Source organism: Trematomus bernacchii, unplaced genomic scaffold, assembly GCF_902827165.1.
Source record: "Trematomus bernacchii unplaced genomic scaffold, fTreBer1.1, whole genome shotgun sequence".
NCBI lineage: Eukaryota > Metazoa > Chordata > Actinopteri > Perciformes > Nototheniidae > Trematomus > Trematomus bernacchii.
This window is the reverse complement of record NW_022987739.1, coordinates 2,884,890-2,905,594: the sequence shown is the minus strand read 5'-3', so window position 1 is coordinate 2,905,594 and position 20,705 is coordinate 2,884,890. Positions and strand designations below refer to the sequence as shown.

General features: G+C 39.5%; 2 protein-coding genes and 1 pseudogene across 2 annotated transcripts; all 3 read left to right on the top strand.

The window, feature by feature from the left end:
- The first annotated feature begins 3,353 nt into the window (after nt 1-3,353).
- On the top strand, nt 3,354-9,161 carry LOC117495208 (cytochrome P450 2J6-like). The gene is made up of 9 exons (XM_034146349.1): nt 3,354-3,644; nt 3,746-3,908; nt 4,674-4,823; nt 4,909-5,069; nt 5,209-5,385; nt 5,755-5,896; nt 7,998-8,185; nt 8,268-8,409; nt 8,534-9,161. Exons 1-9 carry the CDS (start codon nt 3,453-3,455, stop codon nt 8,707-8,709), a joined length of 1,491 nt encoding a protein of 496 aa, XP_034002240.1. The 5' UTR covers nt 3,354-3,452; the 3' UTR covers nt 8,710-9,161.
- An 827-nt stretch (nt 9,162-9,988) lies between these two features.
- On the top strand, nt 9,989-14,925 carry LOC117495206 (cytochrome P450 2J6-like). Its single transcript, XM_034146348.1, has 9 exons — nt 9,989-10,385; nt 10,472-10,634; nt 11,001-11,150; nt 11,268-11,428; nt 11,593-11,769; nt 12,738-12,879; nt 13,142-13,329; nt 13,409-13,550; nt 14,435-14,925. The coding sequence occupies exons 1-9, from the start codon at nt 10,182-10,184 to the stop codon at nt 14,608-14,610; spliced, it is 1,503 nt and encodes a 500-aa protein (XP_034002239.1). The 5' UTR covers nt 9,989-10,181; the 3' UTR covers nt 14,611-14,925.
- Nucleotides 14,926-15,375: 450 nt separating this feature from the next.
- On the top strand, nt 15,376-20,354 carry LOC117495207 (annotated as a pseudogene).
- The last annotated feature ends 351 nt before the right edge of the window (nt 20,355-20,705 follow it).

The window sequence follows — 20,705 nt, the reverse complement described above, 5'->3', positions numbered from 1 at the left end:
TAAAATGTTGTAAATTCCATATTATACCTGTGCGAGTAAGTGACTTGCAAGAAGAGAAAGACTGTTGTCCCAGCTTTGTTGGAACAGTTTTGTGGCAGCCAGGTGTTCTCCTGTTGTTGGAAACACTGTTGTTCAACACATGTTAGTGAGGTAAATATTTAAAAGATTAATTTCAAGTCCGATGTAAAGTTGAATTGCCAATACAACCTCAAGTCCTGATATAAAAAATATAACAGGATATATATGTAAATGTAAAAAAGGGAAAAAGACGAGTGAGGATCTTGGGGGTTGCTAAATCATGTCTTGTTATACATGAATTGCAATTAAATTGATAATAAAGTTGTCATATAATTTAAAGTCTTATGGAAGCCAGAAATAATAGTCTCATTCCATGGGCGTAGGAAGCATCCTGAATGTGGGGGGGACATTTTTAACGGGGGTGTGGGGGCGAAACAAAATATAGATTTCCTGTATTCTGGTGCATTTTAACAGGTGGTTTGATACTTTTATGTGGCTATACTAGCATGAGGAAAATGATGGGTACATTTTGTAATTTCAGTAGTAAAGAAAGGAAACATATTTGATTATTAATTCAGAGCTGTCTTTGAATTAATAAAAAGCAGTTTAAATGCCCATTTTTTGTACATTTATATACAACAATAAATATTTGTGAGTGCATTGAGAGATATTGTTGTGGAGAGTCATTTATATATAAATCGCAAAATACATTTGTGAATCCTTCTGTGAGCATTTATTAATATTGAGACTGATCTGACTCCATACGGATGTTAAGTTCACCTAGGAATGGTATCATTGACTTAAATGTTCAAATAAATGTTGCTCTTCTGTCTATATTGGTCATATGATGCCCCTTGACTGAAATGTTTCCTGTTCAATATCCCCACTGATTTCCTTAAAATCCTGGGATGAGAGTCCACATCACAATTTACTCTCAACTGTCATTTCCCTTTCATCACTCACCTCAGCAATGGACCTCTCTCCACTGTCCCTGTATTCTGCCTCTGACTCACTCTCAAGTGCCTAGATGTCAAGAGAGGTGGTGAAGTGATAATAAATACTGATAAATACTAGTAACCTGGCATTTCGATGCCTTTTCTCATCTATACTATTCAGTATTTGTATCTCTCTATCATGACATAAAGACGAAACTCCTCTCCAGAAGTGAGACGCCGCCATCACTGTTAACTGATTAACTGCTACCAGCTGATGACTTACTTTCCTCTTCTTTGAAAAAAATGTTCTTATGTCCATGTTGTCTGGGGGAGAAAACATATCAAACCAAGAGATCGTCAGCTTTGATTTTCGCTGTATTAACCATTTCCTGAACATTTGGTGTGTGTGCCTTACCTCCGCTACCGGCATCGCTTCATACAACAGATCTGGGGCCTCATTTATAAAGGGATATACGCTCAAAAAATGGCGTACGCCAGTTTCTACGCAATGTTTGCGATTTATAAAATACTAACTTGACGGGAAAATGTGCTGTCCTCCACGCAAACTCTAACCCATGCGTACGCACTAAGCACACAAACGGGAGAGACGAGAAACTGCGACACCGTTGGCAGAAGGAAGAATGGAGAGAAATATGTGGAAATAATACCATAAATAAAATGTTACCTCTCATTTATCAAATATGAAGAATTCATTTTCAAACATTGATTAAAGCCAATCTTTAAATGATTAAACAAACGCCAGTTTGAGACTCCTCAGTGCACACAAAAACATAACTTGGAGAAATAAATAAATACGGATATGTTATTTAAAACCACCTCGAATATGTTGTGTTAATGTTATGAAATGTTTTCTCATAAATGATGCGGTAAGCAGGAGGACAGAATTACGTCTAAACTGACGCCGTTTTGCATTTCTATAGGTTGTAGATACGAGCATGGTTTTATATACTATCACGTTTAATCGTGTTTTATGCCGTTTGCCAAGACTTGATAAGTCGCTCGTAAAACACAGGAGGTATGGAAACTAAGAACACCATATGTGGTAAATTGTACAGCTAATATAACACAATCCATTAGTTGTATTTCCTTTAACTGGTGGATTATGGATATATAGTTGCTGATCGACAGCTGGAACACAAACTACCAAATACAACAAAAATAATTCAGATCCAGTCGTCATGACTCCACTCCGGAGGGATTCCCCGATCATTTCTTACAGTTTCTCATCAAGGGGGTGTCTCCTGTCCCCGGGACAAACACACTGCCTGAGGAAGGTTATGTGTATTTGTTTTGTCATTAACTTTTTTCGGACCACTTATTTATTTATTTTGGTGACGATCCGACCTCCATGCTGCTACTGTGGTTCAAACTGCATCCACCAAACAATATGATTTATCTCGACCTCCCCACAATAACCAAAATCTGACACGGTGTGAGATGTCTTTTTTAGCTGTTCTATCATAATTTCCTGCGATCTTCTTCATGCAGTCAGTCAAAATGAATGAATGAATGGGCGTTTCTTTGACTATTTATAGGCAAATATGGGCGTTACGAGTCGATTGTGATTTATCAAGGGAAACAGGCGTAGGAAGTGCCGTACGCACTTCCCTCGCCGGTACGCAACGTTTTGTGAATCGGAAAATGGCGGAAAATTTATGTACCTATTTTTGTGCTTTGTACTACGTAAGCAACCTTCCTACGTCAATCCTACGCAAGGCGTTATAAATGAGGCCCCTGAGCTGTCCAACTATGACAACACTCCTTGAACATGCGCGCGCTATGTGAGAATCTGCCTTGGTACAAAGTAGCAGTGAAAACATGGTTTCATTGATTTGGGCATTCTCTCAATAAGCAAGTGGAATGGATTTCATTTGATAGTGAAGCACTGACACAGCGCTCTACAAAGTGCGGCGAGTGGATAGACCGATTCACGGACTTTCCGCATAGTAAAAGTGGGGGGGTCTAAACTAATCATTTGAAAAAGTGGGGGGGACTTGTCCCACCCTCATATAATGGCTGCGACGCCCATGTCTCATTCCCATAAAAGACTGTCAGGAAGTATGATGGTATACTCTTTGCTTGTTGTTGGGAAGAATGTCGGTAAAAAAAATAATATTATGTTTTGGTAAGGAATCAAAACTTAGCTGTCACACTTTAGTTATATATAATGACATTGCACTTTGCCTTATTCACAAAGAGCAAATGGTGTTCCCTACTTCTCAATAAGATTTATTTTTTTTAATAAAATCACTGAATACAATTCTTAGATACCTTTATTACAGTCATACAGAGGGTGAAGTCCAATGTCAACCAAATGCCTTTGCTGTGTTGCCAAGATCCAAGGTCCTTCCCCACAGGAGAGAGATAGGTTATATAACCAGTTCCTGGCTAAACAAACCCACCCACTTCACGGTAGAAGAAGGACAAATAAAAAGCTTTGGTTAGAGAGGCTTGAGCCGTTGCAGAACAGATTCAATCATGTCGATGTTTGGATTCCTTGTTGACTTGGATGTCAAAACTCTGCTGCTCTTTCTTATAATCTTCATCCTCACTGCAGATTATTTAAAGAACCGTCGGTCAGGCAGCTTCCCTCCAGGACCCCGGGCGTTTCCCATTGTTGGCAACATGTTCACTTTGGATCACAAAAGGACACATGAGAGTATGACAAAGGTAAATCAACAAGTGTATACAAATCTAAAAAGCAATTGGTCGACTGATTTGACTGTTTGTGTTTTCTGATGCTTTTCCTCTTCTGTGTCATCTTCTCACAGTTAGCAGGGACATATGGAGATGTGTACAGCCTGAGAATGGGACAGACATGGGTTGTGGTGTTGAACAGGTTTGAGGTTCTGAAAGAAGCTCTGGTTACTCAGGGAGACAGTCTGGTGGACCGTCCCGACATGCCCCTGCAGCATGACGTCTCCCGGGGACTAGGTGAGAGGTTTTATCCCACACACAGCGAGCCTAAGCCCAACCCACAGCTATTGTGTCGCCTATAAAATTCCTTTTGTTGAATAAATACACTGCTTGAAACATTGCCACCCACCATCAGTGCTGTAGTTTGTGTTTGTTCATACTTTTTACCCTGGTCAAAGTTTATGTCTTATCCTTTTCATGTATGTTGTGATTTTAAGATACACATCATTTGTCACATTGATTTAAGATGGATAGAAGCTGTGTATTACTGTAGCTTTCCTGTTTCCTGTTGTTGCTTTTCTGTTGCCGTACTACACACATAAACAATATTTTATATGGATTTTTATCAAGTACAAATAACAGAACTGTAAGTATAAAGATGGTATCGAAAGCTTAATTAACTAGTAAAAGTTTTGTTAACCATCAACTGTTGTCTTGGACCACAGCCATGGCAGCAAACCAATAGACATGACTATTGGCTAGTATACAATTGGAGAATTATTTAACTATGAGGAGGAAAAAAGGTTTTAAAAAGTTGATTAATGAGATAGGTGGGAATTTAAAGATAGGAGTTAGTATTAGTTATTATTTGCATTACATAATTCATATAGGGTCTATGAACTGTAAGGAGTTTGGCACCATGTATTCTTGCCAGTGACATCCCCATATATCCAATAAAGATTTGAGCTGGAAAAGGCTGTAAATAGTTAATATTTTTGTCTTTTCTAATTTCCTGATTTCTATCGACTCTATATTTATCTACTTTTGATATTTTCCCATCAGGTATAGTTTTCAGTAGTGGAAACATCTGGAAGCAGCAGAGGCGTTTTGCACTTTCCACCCTCAGGATTTTCGGTTTTGGCAAGAAGTCGCTTGAGCCCATCGTCTTGGATGAATTTATATATTGTGCACAATACTTCAATAGCTTTAAAGGTAAATAGTGAAAGCACAGTGACTCATTTCAGATGAATAAACAAAGAGAAATACCCAATTGACATCAAATGATCTGTTTGTGAAGGTAAGCCATTGAATCCACACATTGTCCTCAACAACACTGTCTCCAACATCATCTGCTTCCTGGTTTTTGGACATCGCTTTGAGTACGGTGATGAGAAATTTATAAAACTGATGGAGTGGTTCAGTGAAAGTCTGGAGATTGAAGGCTCCATCTGGGCACAGGTACAGCATTTTTAAAGATATTGATGAAATGTTACTGCTGGGCTGTGCAGAAATATTTCTCATAGTGTTTATCATTCACAACAGTGACTGTATTCAGACTCAGGTTGTAGTAAACACATGGCTCTGCTCCACTCTGCAGCTCTTCAACTCGTTCCCTTGGCTGATGAGGCGTTTGCCAGGGCCTCATCAGAGAGTCAAGCAGATCTGGAAAGATGTAAAGGACTTCATAAGAGTAGAGATTCAGAAGCACAAACAGAACTGGGATCCCTCAGACCCAAGAGACTACATCGACTGCTTCCTGAACGAGATTCAGACGGTGATTGTCTCTATAGCTTTGTTTGTTTGTATACTGTGTTATGTGAGAAGATTATCATTGTTCAGTTCCTGATAACATGATATATGCTTGTTTGGAACCACTATCAACTGTGTCTGTTGAAAAAGGCACCTGATATAACCTTCTTCAATGGCCTCTGCCTTACAGTCCTATTGTTTGAGCCTTATCTCCAACAGAATACACTCCTTTTGATCAAACAACGCAAAGCATTTAAATTATTTTTCAAGGTACAGGTCCAGTACACATCAATGAAGTCAATATCATAAATTATAATGACCTTGGCTGTAGTAGTGGTTGAAATGTATTTTTCAGCATGTTTTAACACATTTGATGTATTGAATATGTTCTCAGGTTAAGGGGCAGGCAGGCAATACTTTTGATGAGGAAAACCTGATAATGTCTGTGATGGATCTCTTTGTGGCTGGATCTGAGACCACTTCCACCACGCTGCGCTGGGCTTTCCTTTACATGGCAAAGTACCCTGAGATCCAGGGTAAGAGCATTGACCAAGACAACAAGGCGATTTGTTCTAAAATAATTATGTGCAAATGGATGACATTAGGACAAAGTTATTAGTGGTAAGTTGCCAGGTGTTGAACTAAAGTGTTTCCAGCTCTCACTCTTCAAATACATTTACTTCAAGGTGACATATTTTGCAATTACAAGTGGCCTTCACGTTTATGAATGACTAATTCTGTGCAACAACCACTTACCTATAAAAGGTCCACGTTGCAACTCAGCAGGTACACAAATATGTCTATTCTCTAATGTGACATTACATTACATTACATGTCATTTTGTTAGACGCTTTTATCCAAAGCGACTTACATACATTCAGTACTGTGGTCAATCCCCATAGGAGCAATTAGGGGTGAAGTGCCTTGCCCAGGGACACAACGACATACTATCCACTGAGCCACATCCTCCCTACAACCACATCATCATACCAGAGTGACATTATTTTAAAGTCTTATGGCAGATTTGATACTGTATGCCAAAAGCACAACATAAAATATACTGTATGCCCTATGTATATATACATATGTATATATATATGTATGTATATATATATATATATATATATATATATGTATATGTATATGTATGTATATATATATATATATATATATATATGTATATGTATGTATATATATATATGTATGTGTTATTTCTTTCTAGGACGCTAAATTATTAAATACATATATATGTATATATATATATATATATGTATATAGCCTGTGTGTTGTATATTTATACACACAAAGGAACAACCTTTGTTGTCAAAAAACAAATAACAAGTTGTATTGTAGTGTTTATTTTAGTGTTGTTTTATGCTTATCCACATTTTGATTTCAGAGCACAGGAGAATGCTGGGCACAACATAAATCTCAACAGTGAAGCTGGCAATGCTGAACAAAACCATCTAGAGTTATAATATTTATTCAGCTGAAAAAGTCAAAGCTCTACGAAAATATAATTAAAAATATATTGCACATGGTTGGTATTTAACAATAAGGGGTGTTATAGTCGGTGTTGTAGTGTGTGATATTGGTATTTATGGAAACATTTTACACCTTTCCTTCAAGTATTATACGTTTTAGTTACTTGTGGGCTACTCAACATGAATAATCACAGTTACTATCCTTTTACTCCATCACATTTCAAAGAGAAATAGGCTATTGTTATTTTAACTCCACCACAGTAATCCATCATCAGCTTTACTTTTTAGATAAAGATTTAACTCACAATTGATCATAACTCAAAATACATATATTTGTATATATTACCAAGTGGTTTCATGTAGGCTACAACCCACACAAGTATCATGCTAAATGAAGCTCTGTTGCTTGGATATCACTACATCCTGTTACATCAGCGTAATATAAAAGTACATAACGATTGATGTGTAAATGAGCATAATTACTAGCTAGCCGCTAGCTGCTAACTGCCGTGGCCGCCTCGTTAATATCAAAATCCATCATATAACAATCCAGTACCATGCTGTCATGAACGTGCGGTGCTGTTACATGTACAAATTGACGTGCTTAATGTGAACGAGCCTTTTGGGGGGCGTGGTTAAAGTTGCGCATGCTCTATGAGCGCACATACGGGTACTTCTCAGGCATGCCGGGTAATCTGTGACGTTTCGCTCTCTCAAAAGTTGGGCCATTTTATCTTCATGCGCCAATGAGCAGCTCTCATAGGAATGAATGAGGCCCCGCCTCCCACGCTGTATCCAGTTCTTATTATACATCCATGGTTGCACCTGCTAGCCCAAGCCCAACTAAAAAAGCACCCACCATAAACTTTTTGGAACAGGCAAATTGGATTAAGTGCAAAGACCCAAACAGTTTGCTGTAAAAATGTTTATTTCTGCTGTAAAGTTGAGAGTTTTAAAATGAGGTCAGATTAGAGATTGACCTTTAAACAGGTGCTGGAGAAAGCATCAGGTGGCAATTGAAGGAACTGCACTTTTTGGCAGTTATGCTTAGGCACTTTTTTTGTATCCCTGGTGGTTTGCTGCATTGTTTTGTCTTTTCTGCTGGTTGATGAAATATAATTTCATCTTCTGTTTTCCCCCTCCTGTTCCACAGCAAAGGTCCAGGCTGAGATAGACAGAGTGATTGGACAGTCCAGACAGCCGGCCATGGAAGATCGTGCTAACCTGCCCTACACTGATGCCGTCTTACACGAGATCCAGAGGATGGGCAACATAGTTCCTCTCAACCTGCCTCATGTTACCAACAAGGAAATGAAGTTGGGAGGCTACAAAATCCCAAAGGTCAGTTCTCTTAATCTATTTGTATGCAACATCAACAACCATATGGCGTCTTTATGAATTGTCATTATGAATCAATCACCAGGGAGTTACAATAATCCCCAATCTGACATCGGTGCTGTTTGACAAGAATGAATGGGAGACGCCCAACACTTTCAACCCAGGACACTTTCTGAACAAGGAGGGAAAGTTTGTGAAGCGAGCTGCTTTCATCCCTTTCTCTGCGGGTGAGAAGTAACACAACTCTTGTTTTACTAGTGTCTTTATCTGTTTGTACCGGAGATTAGTGGCATTAGGGTCTTAAACTAGTTTGACCTGTAGGCTAAAGGTGTGTTTTTTTCCCTGTCTTAGGTAAGCGGGTGTGTCTCGGGGAGAGCCTGGCCAGGATGGAGCTCTTCCTCCTCTTCACCTCCTTCATGCAGCACTTCACCTTCTCCATGCCTCCCGGGGTGAAGCCTGTTATGGACTATACCTTCGGCATCACTCTGGCACCAGTTCAATATGAAATGTGTGTAACCTCACGCTAAGAGACAGCGATAAAATGATTAAGAATCAATAACTTTTTTATCCTGCCATTTCATTCATGGTTACTGTATGTCACCAGGACATAGTTATGTAAATAGATAAAACTGAATTTGTGCTATAATGATAGATGACACAACATTGATTCCATTGCAAGTATCTCCTTCAGGCTGAACATTTTGGATCATTTACTTCTTTAGAGGAGTCATTTTTCCCCTCTGCTTACAATAAAACATTTTCCAGGAACTCCGGCCAGTCCTGAATAGTAACGCCACTTTCTCCTCTAGAGGTGATTAATGGCTTCTGCAGTTTTAAAGAGTTTGGCTGAAATTGTATGAGTTGCAGTAAGTAATAGTTTGTTTTTTGTAACTGATGACTGGAAATTGAGATTGTATGTTTACAGTATTGGAGCATTTGGGCTAGACATTTCAATAAAGTGTGTGATACATCTCAAACATGAGTTGCGTGTTACATTTTGTCCATGGGGATATGGAGGTGGACATATATCGAAACAACCTTTTATGTTATTCTTTCCATGAGATTCAACTAATTGTGTGCCCATATAGTATGCAATAAAGGTATGTGTGTGTGTGTGTGACTGCTACTTCCAAACAGACTTTGAAGAAGCGCAACTGTTCTGCATATGCACTGATGGTAATAGTGTGTTCAGTTTTGCAAGTCTACACTGCAGATGCAAAGTATGAACAAACAACATTTGTTTGTTGTGAAAGACCAGTTGGAAAAATAATTATAGGTCACTGATTAACAGTGTTAGAATTGCTTTATACTGGTATCTGTTAGGATTATGTTTTAAACAGGACCCAGGCGCAGGCAATGACTGAAGATGTTTAAATGGTTTATTGTTCGGAGACTCAGGCAGGTTTGGAGACTATGGAGGTCCGGAGTGGAGGTAGGCAGTTCAGGCTGGACTGAGAACAGGGCAGGCAGGTATGGTGAAGGAAGAAGCAGGCAGGTTGGCTGGAAGCTCTGGTGGCCGATGGCTGAGGGATCGCACTGGAAGCACAAGGAGAAACTAATTACAAAAAAGTACAGAATAACACGCAGACAGGATAACTGAATTGAGCAGCCAGGAGGATGCAATACCACTGGTGTAGAAAACAATCTGGCGGTGAGTTGCTGGGAGACTGGAGTAGATATGCTGTGTCTTGATTGGATTGATGAGGGACAGCTGAGCCGGTCGGCCAGGTGAGTGCAATCAGGCTGCTGCCTGCAAGGGAAACCACACCCCCTTCACACACATAGGGGAACAAACAGGGACACACAGGGACACAGTTTGGGCCGTGACAGTATCAAGGGGGCAAAGTCCAGTTTTTCCTCTAGGCAATTGCTGGGCTGCCATGAGCCAAGTTTCACGAGAGGTGATAGCTCTCTGCAACAGAAACAGCATTTTATGTGACAGTCAAAACAAAGAAACCCCAGGCTTCAGTTAGACAGGCTTGAGCCCTTGATTTGCAGAATGGATTCAATCCTTTCTGTACTCGGTTCCTATCTGAACTGGGATGTCAAAAGCCTTCTGCTCTTCTCTGTAATCTTTATCCTCACCGCCGATTATTTCAAGAACCGTCGGTCAGGCAGCTTCCCTCCAGGACCCCGGGGACTTCCTATTGTGGGCAACATGTTCTCTGTGGATTACCAAAGGACCCATGAGAGTATGACAGAGGTAAAACAGCAGGTGCAAAACATTAAAATGTGTTATTGGTTATATGAAGCATTATTCTCTTCCTCTTCTCTGACATCTTCTCACAGTTAGCAGGGACATATGGAGATGTGTACAGCCTGAGAATGGGTCAGTCATGGATGGTGGTGTTAAACAGGTTTGAGGTTCTGAAAGAAGCTCTGGTTACTCAGGGAGACAGTCTATCAGACCGCCCGGACCTCCCTTTGTTCGTTGACATGTCCTCTGGACTAGGTGAGACACACACACACACACACACACACACACACACACACACACACACACACCGTGTATATTTAATTCCTGTGATACTGTGATAAATTGTTGAATTATTACACTGTGTGTTGCATCAGTTTCTCCCTCAATCAGTTTTATAGTTTGCATGTGTTCATACTTTTACACACTAAATGAACTAGAGATGTGTTTTTTCTACTGAGGAGTTTTGTCAAATAATTATGAACCTTTTTGTTTCTTCTTTTGATCTCTTTCTGTGTAATTTAATATAAATAAAGAATTTAAAATGTAATGAAAGCTAAATTAAACTAATATGTTTTTTTGATTTTTTTAAGGTTTTCTTAATCTGCTTGTGTTTCCCATCAGGTATTGCTTTCAGTAATGGCAACACATGGAAGCAGCAGAGGCGTTTTGCACTTTCAACCCTCAAATATTTTGGATTTGGCAAGAAGTCCCTTGAGCCCATCATCTTGGATGAATTTTCGTATTGTGCAAAAGACATCAAAAGCTACAATGGTAAAAATGAAAGCATAAGGACAATTGAAGAATGATACACTGATGTGCACATTTGCCATGGCCTCTGCCTTACACCAAATGTGTAATTTACATTAAATGTTCTGATAAACTTTGAAGGAAAGCCATTCAATCCACATCTCCTCATCAACAACGTCGTCTCCAACATCATTTGTTCCCTTGTTTTTGGTCATCGCTTTGAGTATGGTGATAAGGAATTTACAAAACTGATGGAGTGGTTTGACAAAGGTCTCGAGATTGAAGGCACCATTTGGACACAGGTACAGCATTTTAAAACTATTGATAATATTGTAATGCTGTGTTGTACGACACTCCTCATCATGATTCAGGCCATTGGCTTCAACATGTTAACATGTTTTTTAGCAGAACATATTTTTCTGAAATGCCTTGTCATGTTACTGTCCTGATCTGCTCCACTCTGCAGCTTTACAACTCGTTCCCTCGGTTGATGAGATGTTTGCCAGGGCCTCATCAGACAGTCCAGCACATCTGGGACGATGTGAAGGACTTCATAAGAGTAGAGATTAAGAAGCACAAACAAAACTGGGATCCCTCAGACCCAAGAGACTACATTGACTGCTTCCTGAACGAGATTCAGAAGGTACTTGGTACTAAGATGAACATTGCTGAGTTCCTGTATACATCTTATCTGCTTGTTTTGCACCACCATCAGCACTATCAACTGTTTTTGTGTTGTACTGATGTTATAGCAGAATGTTTAATACAGCGTAATTCTAGTATATTCATTTAATGTCACATGTTAAGCCATATGATGTGTGTTACGGAGTTGGGTCACACAGAGTTAGAGAGACAATGGTCATTCTGAATTATCAATAGATGTATTCATTTTAAGTGAGCTGACATTGAGGTTGGAGGAAGTTCAGAGAAGGCCTTAGGTTATAAAAACAGTTCACCTTTGTTAGTTGACTACTCCTAAAGGATGTCATGAGATAAGTAAACTTTCAACATCTGGAACATACAAGTATAGCATTCAGAGGCAGAACATGTGATATTGTGTGTTAGCTAATGTAAGGAAATGTGTGTGCGTCATGTCAGGAGTCCTATATATGTTTCTGTAAAGTTCTACTGTTTGAGAGCATTGCTGTAGGACTGCTTGAGAGCAGAGGTAATGTTTTCCTCGTTATTATTGATTGTTGTACAACGAAATAATAATTGATCAACTATATTTGTGTTTGTGTTTTATTGATTCCTCTCTGTTTTATTCTTTCCTGTTGTGAGTGCTAAATTGCCACAACACTGACACAACATTTCATTGCAAAATTACTCCTGGCTGGTATGTGAACAAATCAAAGACCTGATATGCACTTCTGCAATGGCCTCTACCTTATAGCCCTATCTTTTATTACCCTATCATTAACAGCATACACTCCTTTTGATCAAACAAAGCCATGCCTTCTAATTATCAAGGTACAAGGTCAAGAATATATATTTTTGCTTTACTTACCTGTAACCATAATAACATACAATAACCTTTGCTGTTACAGCCATGTAGATGTTCCAAATTAATTTGCGTCATGTTTTAACACATGCATTCCCGTATATAATTAGGGCAAGGGGCAGGCTGACAATACCTTTGATGAGGAAAATCTGGTTGGGTCTGCCTGGGATCTGTTTCTGGCTGGATCTGAGACAACCTCCACTACCCTGCGATGGGCTTTCCTCTTCATGGCAAAGTACCCTGAGATGCAGAGTAAGAGCATTGACACAGCCAACTGAGTTCTTTGTTTTGATGCATTTTGAAGGGCTAAATAATTACAAACATCATGTAACTGCTTTTTCTCCAAGGGGACAAAGGGTGTCCTTTAGATGTATCGCTATGCAACAAACATCTACAACTTATAGTATTTTCTCTTATGACTGATTCAAGTTTGCAAATAAACAGGGCCTCATCTTGATAAAATATTTATGCTACAAATTCTGTAACGTCTGCCTGTTCCCCTCCTGTTCCACAGCAAAGGTCCAGGCTGAGATAGACAGAGTGATTGGACAGTCCAGACAGCCCTCCATGGAAGATCGTGCTAACCTGCCCTACACTGACGCCGTCATACACGAGATCCAGAGGATGGGTAACATACTTCCTCTCAACCTGCCTCATGTTACCAACAGGGACGTCCAGCTGGGAGGCTACACAATCCCAAAGGTCAGTTCTTGAATGCAATCGTATGTCACATGACTATGTTGTATCTTTGCGAATTGTCATTTCATTTCCAATTCAACAGGGAGTAACTATAATCCCCAATCTGACCTCGGTGCTGTACGACAAGAATGAATGGGAGACGCCAAACACCTTCAACCCAGGACACTTTCTGAACAAGGAGGGAAAGTTTGTGAAGCAAGCTGCTTTCATTCCGTTCTCTGCCGGTGAGAAGCAATACCAGTTCTTGCTTTTGAATTGTCTCTACATGTTTATACAGGAGCCTATCCTGTCATACACTGGAACCCTATGTTCTTCCTTTGCATAATGATTGCAGTTTGTCCTGGTAGAAACTGTCACCATCTAGAAGAGAACACATACAATGTTATAGCTAGGGAGCCGATAGGTCTTTGGTGTTTGCTTTAACCATGTTCTGGATGTAGGATAGGCTTGATCCACTGACAGCATGATAAGCTGGTGCCAGTGCCAGGTGAACAGGAGGGGAGGAGCGGTGTGGTTTGGGAGGTAGACCAACCAGGAGGGAGTTGCAGTAGTCCAGACGTCAGATGACAAGAACATTAACAAGAACCTGCGTCTCCTTCTGTCTGAAAGGGACATGTCATCTTGATGTTGTAGATTCATTGCAGTCTGATTTGTGGACACAACACAAGTGTCAATGTTGATAGTAAGAAAAAGCAATTTTGTCTTGACGAGGTTGAGCTTCAAGTGGTGCAAGGACATCATCTGAGAGATGTCAGCCAGACCAACAGAGATCTTTGCGACCACTTGGGATTCAGTCCGGGGAAAGGCAGTATCTGTTGAGTGTCATCTGCATAGCTGTGGTAGGAGAAGCAATGACACAGCCAAGGGAATTGGTGTTAAGAGGAAAGAGGGGTGGACCCAGGACGGCACCCTGAGGGACCCCAGTAAGAAGTTGACAAAGTTCTGACACAGACCCCCACCACATTATCCTTTATGTGCATCTTTGAGATTGGATGTGAACAGAGGAAGTGCCATCGTCAGAATAATGAATACTGTATTCTTTATTACCTTTGACCTCCAGGCCAAAACCGTATGTCTAAGAAATGTTCTGATTGTTTCCCTTTTTCAGGTAAACGGCAGTGTCTCGGGGAGAACCTGGCAAAGATGGAGCTTTTCCTGTTCTTCACATCCTTCATGCAGCACTTTAACTTCTCCATGCCTGCTGGGGTGAAACCTGTATTGGATTTTCGCTTTGGCATTACTCTAGCACCCGTTGAATATGAAATCTGTATAACCTCACGCTAGGATTTTACAAAAACTATTTTTCTTTTATCATAAATATAGTAAAATTACATTTTGAATCTCTACATGTCCAAGAGGACATTGATCCACTTTCTATAACTTACCTTTTGTTTTGGGAAATCTGAAGATACATTCTAGGTTACTGATTAGATTATACAGTAGGCTTTATATAGTATTTTGCAGGATGTCTAATGATTTTACAAATGCAATTGTAGTTAAGCTCAGAGCAATTCTGTTTGTGAAAGGTCCGGGCTGTGAGATTTTTATCTTTGTGTTTTTGACTGTTGATTGGACCAAATAAACAATACTACAAATCTTGTTTCCAACTTAAGTAATTGGGAAGTGCTTTCTTATTTTAACATTATAATGAGGTCCGTAATAAAATGTTTTTACCCATTCTGGTGTTCTAAAAATCTAAATGCTGAACCATGACTTGACTCTTTCCCAACCCCTTTTGGATGAACTCGAACACAGACTGTGTCCCAGGTCTTATCGACCATTATCAGTGCATGTCCTCACTAATGTTCTTGTGGGTTGGTCTACAGTACATTACCTTAGTAAGGTGTTTGGGATGTGGGGAATAAGGGTATTTAAATCTGCCTGTCTAATTATCGTGAATCTAATAAGATTTCACTTGCCAGATTTACATGATACAAAAAATAATATTCCTATCTGCAAAATTTGAATAATTTAAGGGTCACTGATTAACAGTTTTTGATACCATCTTTATGTATAAAGAGGGCAAGGTCCAGAGCAACCAGTAGTTATTTGCTTTGTTGCAAAAAGTCAATAACATCAAGGTAAGGGTACATTATATTAATAGGTCCTGGCAATTAAAAAACAGCCTTTATTTCAGAGAAGCAAGGAAACACAGGATTCAGTTACAAAGGCTCGGACCCTGCAAGCAAATGGATTCAATCATTTCTGTATTTGGGTCCTATGTTGACTGGGATGTTAACAGCCTGCTGCTCTTCTCTGTAATCTTCATCCTCACTGCGGATTACTTCAAGAACCGTCAGCCAGGCAGCTTCCCTCCAGGACCAAGGGCATTTCCCATTGTGGGCAACATATTCACTTTGGATTACAGCAGGAACCATGAATTTATGACGGAGGTAGATCGATCAAATATTAAAGATGCAGCTTATAGTTCTGTTTGTGATTTCTGTTATATGAAGCATCATGCTCTTCCTCTTCTCTCACAGCTAGCAGGGAAATATGGAGATGTGTACAGCCTGCGAATGGGCCAGGCGTGGGTGGTTTTGTTAAACAGGTTTGAGGTTTTAAAAGAAGCTTTGATTAATCAAAAAGACAGCCTGGTAGACCGCCCAGAACTTCCTCTGGTACAAGACATAACTAGTGGACTAGGTGAGAGGACGTTTCACACACACACACACACACACACACACACACACACACACACATATATATATACAGTCTCCTAACTATTTATCAACTTTTCAGATTTGTATGTACTTCATGTTTAACTTATTTTGGTGTTTTACCCATCAGGGTTACTTTTCAGTAATGGGAACTCGTGGCAGCAACAGAGACGCTTCGCACTTTCAACCCTTCGTAATTTTGGATTCGGCAAGAAGTCCATTGAAGCAGTCATCTTGGATGAATTCACATATTGCGCAAAAGTCTTCAAAAGCTATGAAGGTACAAAATAAACGCACAATGACACTGATGTGCAATATTATGCACATTTATAAATATGCAATTTACATGGAATGTTCTGTTTAACTGTGAAGGCAAGCCATTCAAACCACACCTTTTCATCAACAACGCTGTCTCCAACATCATCTGCTGGCTGGTTTTTGGTCATCGCTTTGAGTACAGTAATAAAAAGTTCATGCAATTGATGGAGTTGTTTGGCAAAAGTCTCCAGATTCAAGCCTCTATTTGGGCACAGGTACAGTATTTTCCATTTTATAATTGATTACATCATTATGCTGTGTACCTATTTTGTGCCAGACATTCCTCATTGTGAGAGTTTATCATTCATGCCTATTTGCACAGGTATCTAATAAAAAGCTCAACATAAAGAATGCACATGTTGCAAAATAATCAATTTGTATGATTTTTCCATTATTTACAGTAAAAACACCATCTGAAATGCCTTATCAATATGCAGTGTTTTTTCCAATCTGCTCTACTCTGCAGCTCTTCAACTCGTTCCCTCGGCTGATGAGACGTCTGCCAGGGCCTCATCAGACAGTCCAGCACATGTTGAACGATGTGAAGGACTTCATAAGAGTAGAGATTAAGAAGCACAAACAGAACTGGGATCCCTCAGACCCAAGAGACTACATCGACTGCTTCCTGAACGAGATTCAAATGGTGAGTTTCTCTAAATGTAGCTTTGTTATTCTTATAATGTGTTGTTCATAAAAATGCTTGTTGTTTAATTCCTGTTTACATCATATCCGATTGTTTTGCACCTTTGAACTACTGTATCAGATGTTAATGTGTTGTAATTGTAAAGTTGTTAGCATATATCAACACATGTGTATGCATATCTTAGGGTAAGGTGCAGGCTGAAGATGCTTTTCATGATGAAAACCTGGTTATGTGTGTCATGGTCATGGATCTGTTTGTGGCTGGATCTGAGACCACTTCAACCACCCTGCGCTGGGGTTTCCTCTACATGGCAAAGTACCCTGAGATGCAGGGTAAAAGCACTAACTAAGTCAACACATTTTTTGTACTTACTTAATTATGTCCAAATGTGTGATGATATGACAATACAAAGATATGTAATGTTGGTTGGAGTAAAAATCTAATCAAATTAAAATCACAACAGACAGAATGGAAAGTGTCTATAACAGCAGTTCCCAACCTTCTTCAACTCAGGGCCCACATATGAATAAAATGTTTGCGGCCCACATTCAACCATAAACAATACGGAGGCTAAATAAAGTTCTGATTGGTCAATTCAGAACATGTGACACGTTAATCCAGTAGTACAGAGCGCTGTCAAGGACTGTAATGCCCGTTGCTAAGGAGGATCAAGAAAGAGAAAGGAAAAGATGTTCAAATAAAAAAAATCTTAATAATGAAATGTTTCCACACAAATGATAATGTTTTCAAATTATTTGGCGGTCCACTTGCAATGCCTTCGCGGCCCACTAGGGAACCACGGCCAACAGGTTGGGAACCGCTGGTCTATAAAATGTTCTATTCCAGCATGTTAATGTTTCAACGTCGGCCTGTTCCCATCCTATTCCACAGCAAAGGTCCAGGCTGAGATAGACGGAGTGATTGGAGAGTCCAGACCGCCGTCTATGGAAGATCGTCCAAACCTACCTTACACTGATGCCGTCATACACGAGATCCAAAGGATGGGCAACGTAATTCCTCTCAGTCTGCCTCATTTCACCAATAGGGAGATCCAGCTAGGAAGCTACACAATCCCAAAGGTCAGTTATAATATGCAATGTGTAAGGCACACAAAGCATTGTTGCATCTTTATTAATTGTCATTATGATTCCACTCACCAGGGAGTCACAATAATCCCCAATCTGACATCAGCGCTGTACGATAAGAATGAGTGGGAGACTGCCGACACTTTCTGAACAAGGAGGGGAAGTGTGTGAAGCGAGCTGCTTTCATCCCATTTTCTGCTGGTGAGGAGCAACACAATTTCCGGTTTTATTAGCTTCTTTAAAGGTTACCTATTATACAAAATCCACTTTTTAATGTCTCTTATACATAAACATGTGTCCCCTCTGTGTAATATATTGATGAAAAACAGTACAATAGGGGACCTTTAACCTGTTGAACCCCATCCCCCCGCAAAACGCATCATCTGCAGGAAACAGCGTCTGAGGGCTTCTTAATATTTAATAAACTATGAATGTTTTATATCCATGTAACGGGAAGAAACTCAGCTAACTGATCTTTTTTTTTTCTTTTTTTTTTAAACCCACAAAGCTAGCGCTGAGCCTCTAAATTAGCCACGAGCGAGGAAATGCTAACGCTTTACTGCACAGAAACTCACTCATAACACCCTTATTACTTATCGTAGCTGCACATCCAACCCATCGATTAGCATCGTGAGAAGACACAGAATCGATCGGTACCTACATTATCACTCCATGATAAGAACTCATGACTCATAAACAAAAACAGACATCAAAACATGTGGCGCAAGGTAGCTAAAACGGCAAAATGGCTTACCTTTGTCGTTGTCTGGTCAAAAGTGGTCTTCAATGGCATTAAAACTATAAAAACGCTGCTGAAGGTTAATCCATAGGTTAATCCAATGTGACTGTGTCCCTTTGAAATGATTTCTGATAATCCATAAGCAATAAACCGACTTTTACATTTTCAGATGTCAGAGCGAGAGATAGGTTCGCTCTGGCCAAAACTGCATGCTTTTTGTTAACGTGTTTGTGTATGTGGAAATTCCCCTTCGATTCTATTGGCTCTAACGGTTCAAAAGAGATGTCAATCACCAAAATCGACCAATGTGTTCCAGAGAAACGGCAAAAACGCCCATTTCCACCCAAATCACCCCAGAGGTGGAGTTCTTTTTGCTAAACCTCTCTAAAAAGGTCAAATTTCACTTGTTTTGCATCAATCTTGATACAGGGTACAGTACTTATTATATGTTGTACTTTGGATTCCTAAAGCTTTTAGTCTACCATCCCATCATTCAAGGGTGGTTTTCACTATAAGTAAAAAAGAATACATCCAACTCACAGGTTTATCATTACTTTGAGAAAAAAGATTATTAATTTTCCCCTTTTAGAAGTGTAGTTATGGTAATTTGTTCTGGAAATGTCATTTTCGAGCCTGAGACCTGAAAAACAGGGATGGGGTTCAACAGGTTTAACTGTTTGTGCATGAGCATATAACTTGTCGTAGCATTCACTGGGACCCCACAGTCCTCCTTAGATAATGATTGCAGGCTGTCCTAGAAGAGGATAGAAGAGGACAACCTATAATATTATACTATATTCCAGTAGGGGGAATTACAAAGATCAGGGGTGGGAACTGTTCCTCTCAAATGTTTCCCTGCTAGTGGGCACCAGCAGAGCCTAACAATGGAGACTAATGCTTTTTGGATTTTGGTTTCTCCCTCTCAGGTAAGCGGTTGTGTCCCGGGGAGAGTTTGGCCAAGATGGAGCTTTTCCTCTTCTTCGTCTCTTTCATGCAACGCTTCACCTTCTCTACGCCTGCTGGTGTGAAGCCTGAGATGGATTTTCAGTACGGCGTCACTCTGTGCCCTCGTTCACATGAACTCTGCGCAACTTCCCATTAATAATAGCTCTGACATATGAAATACTTATAAACAAATTAACTTTCAAGATTCAAATGTTGTGAGACCTCTCGTTTTTAAGGGTAGTTTAGCTAAGCCATGGCTAATTTTCAAGTTGCAAACATGACATGTCACTTTGTCTATTGCCCACCTTGAACATTTCTTATAGCATGAAAAGGCAGATTATAAAATAAAAAAATGTTAAGCGCAGAAATGTTGTTATTGAATATCAAAATCCCAGAGAAGGAAAGACTGTTTTGAATTTCAGAATACTAACTGTGAATATGTTATGCATTTACATTATTGAAATGCTCCTCTTACTTTCTTTCTTTAACTTTTGAAAAGTGTGATATATTTAAATCAGGTTACATATTGGATGTCACATGCCAATGTACCTTTTGGAACATGTGGCCAAGAGGATATGGAGGTTTCATTGTAGGTTAATTAAAATATGTGAATAAACACTGAGGACATAATGCCTTTATTTTTGGATACTGAATATATATTTAATCAGATGCATCTAATATATGATAAGCAAGCATTTGTGTGATACCTGATCTAAATACTTTGAATTACATGTTCTGATATTGACTCAATTATTGAACATTAGGTGGGGTATTCATCTTTTCTCTTGTGCAAAAACCCTGGGGGAATAGAGGATAAGTACAAAGGATTACATAACTGTTATATAATACAAAATCATGATAAAGGTCACGGAGTTATTTAAAAGAAACTCTTTATTAAAACATATTGTGATGTCACAAAATGTGTGTCAAATGCAGTGGTTTATAAAGTACATTTACTTTACTTAAGTGCAAGATCTGAGTACTTCTCC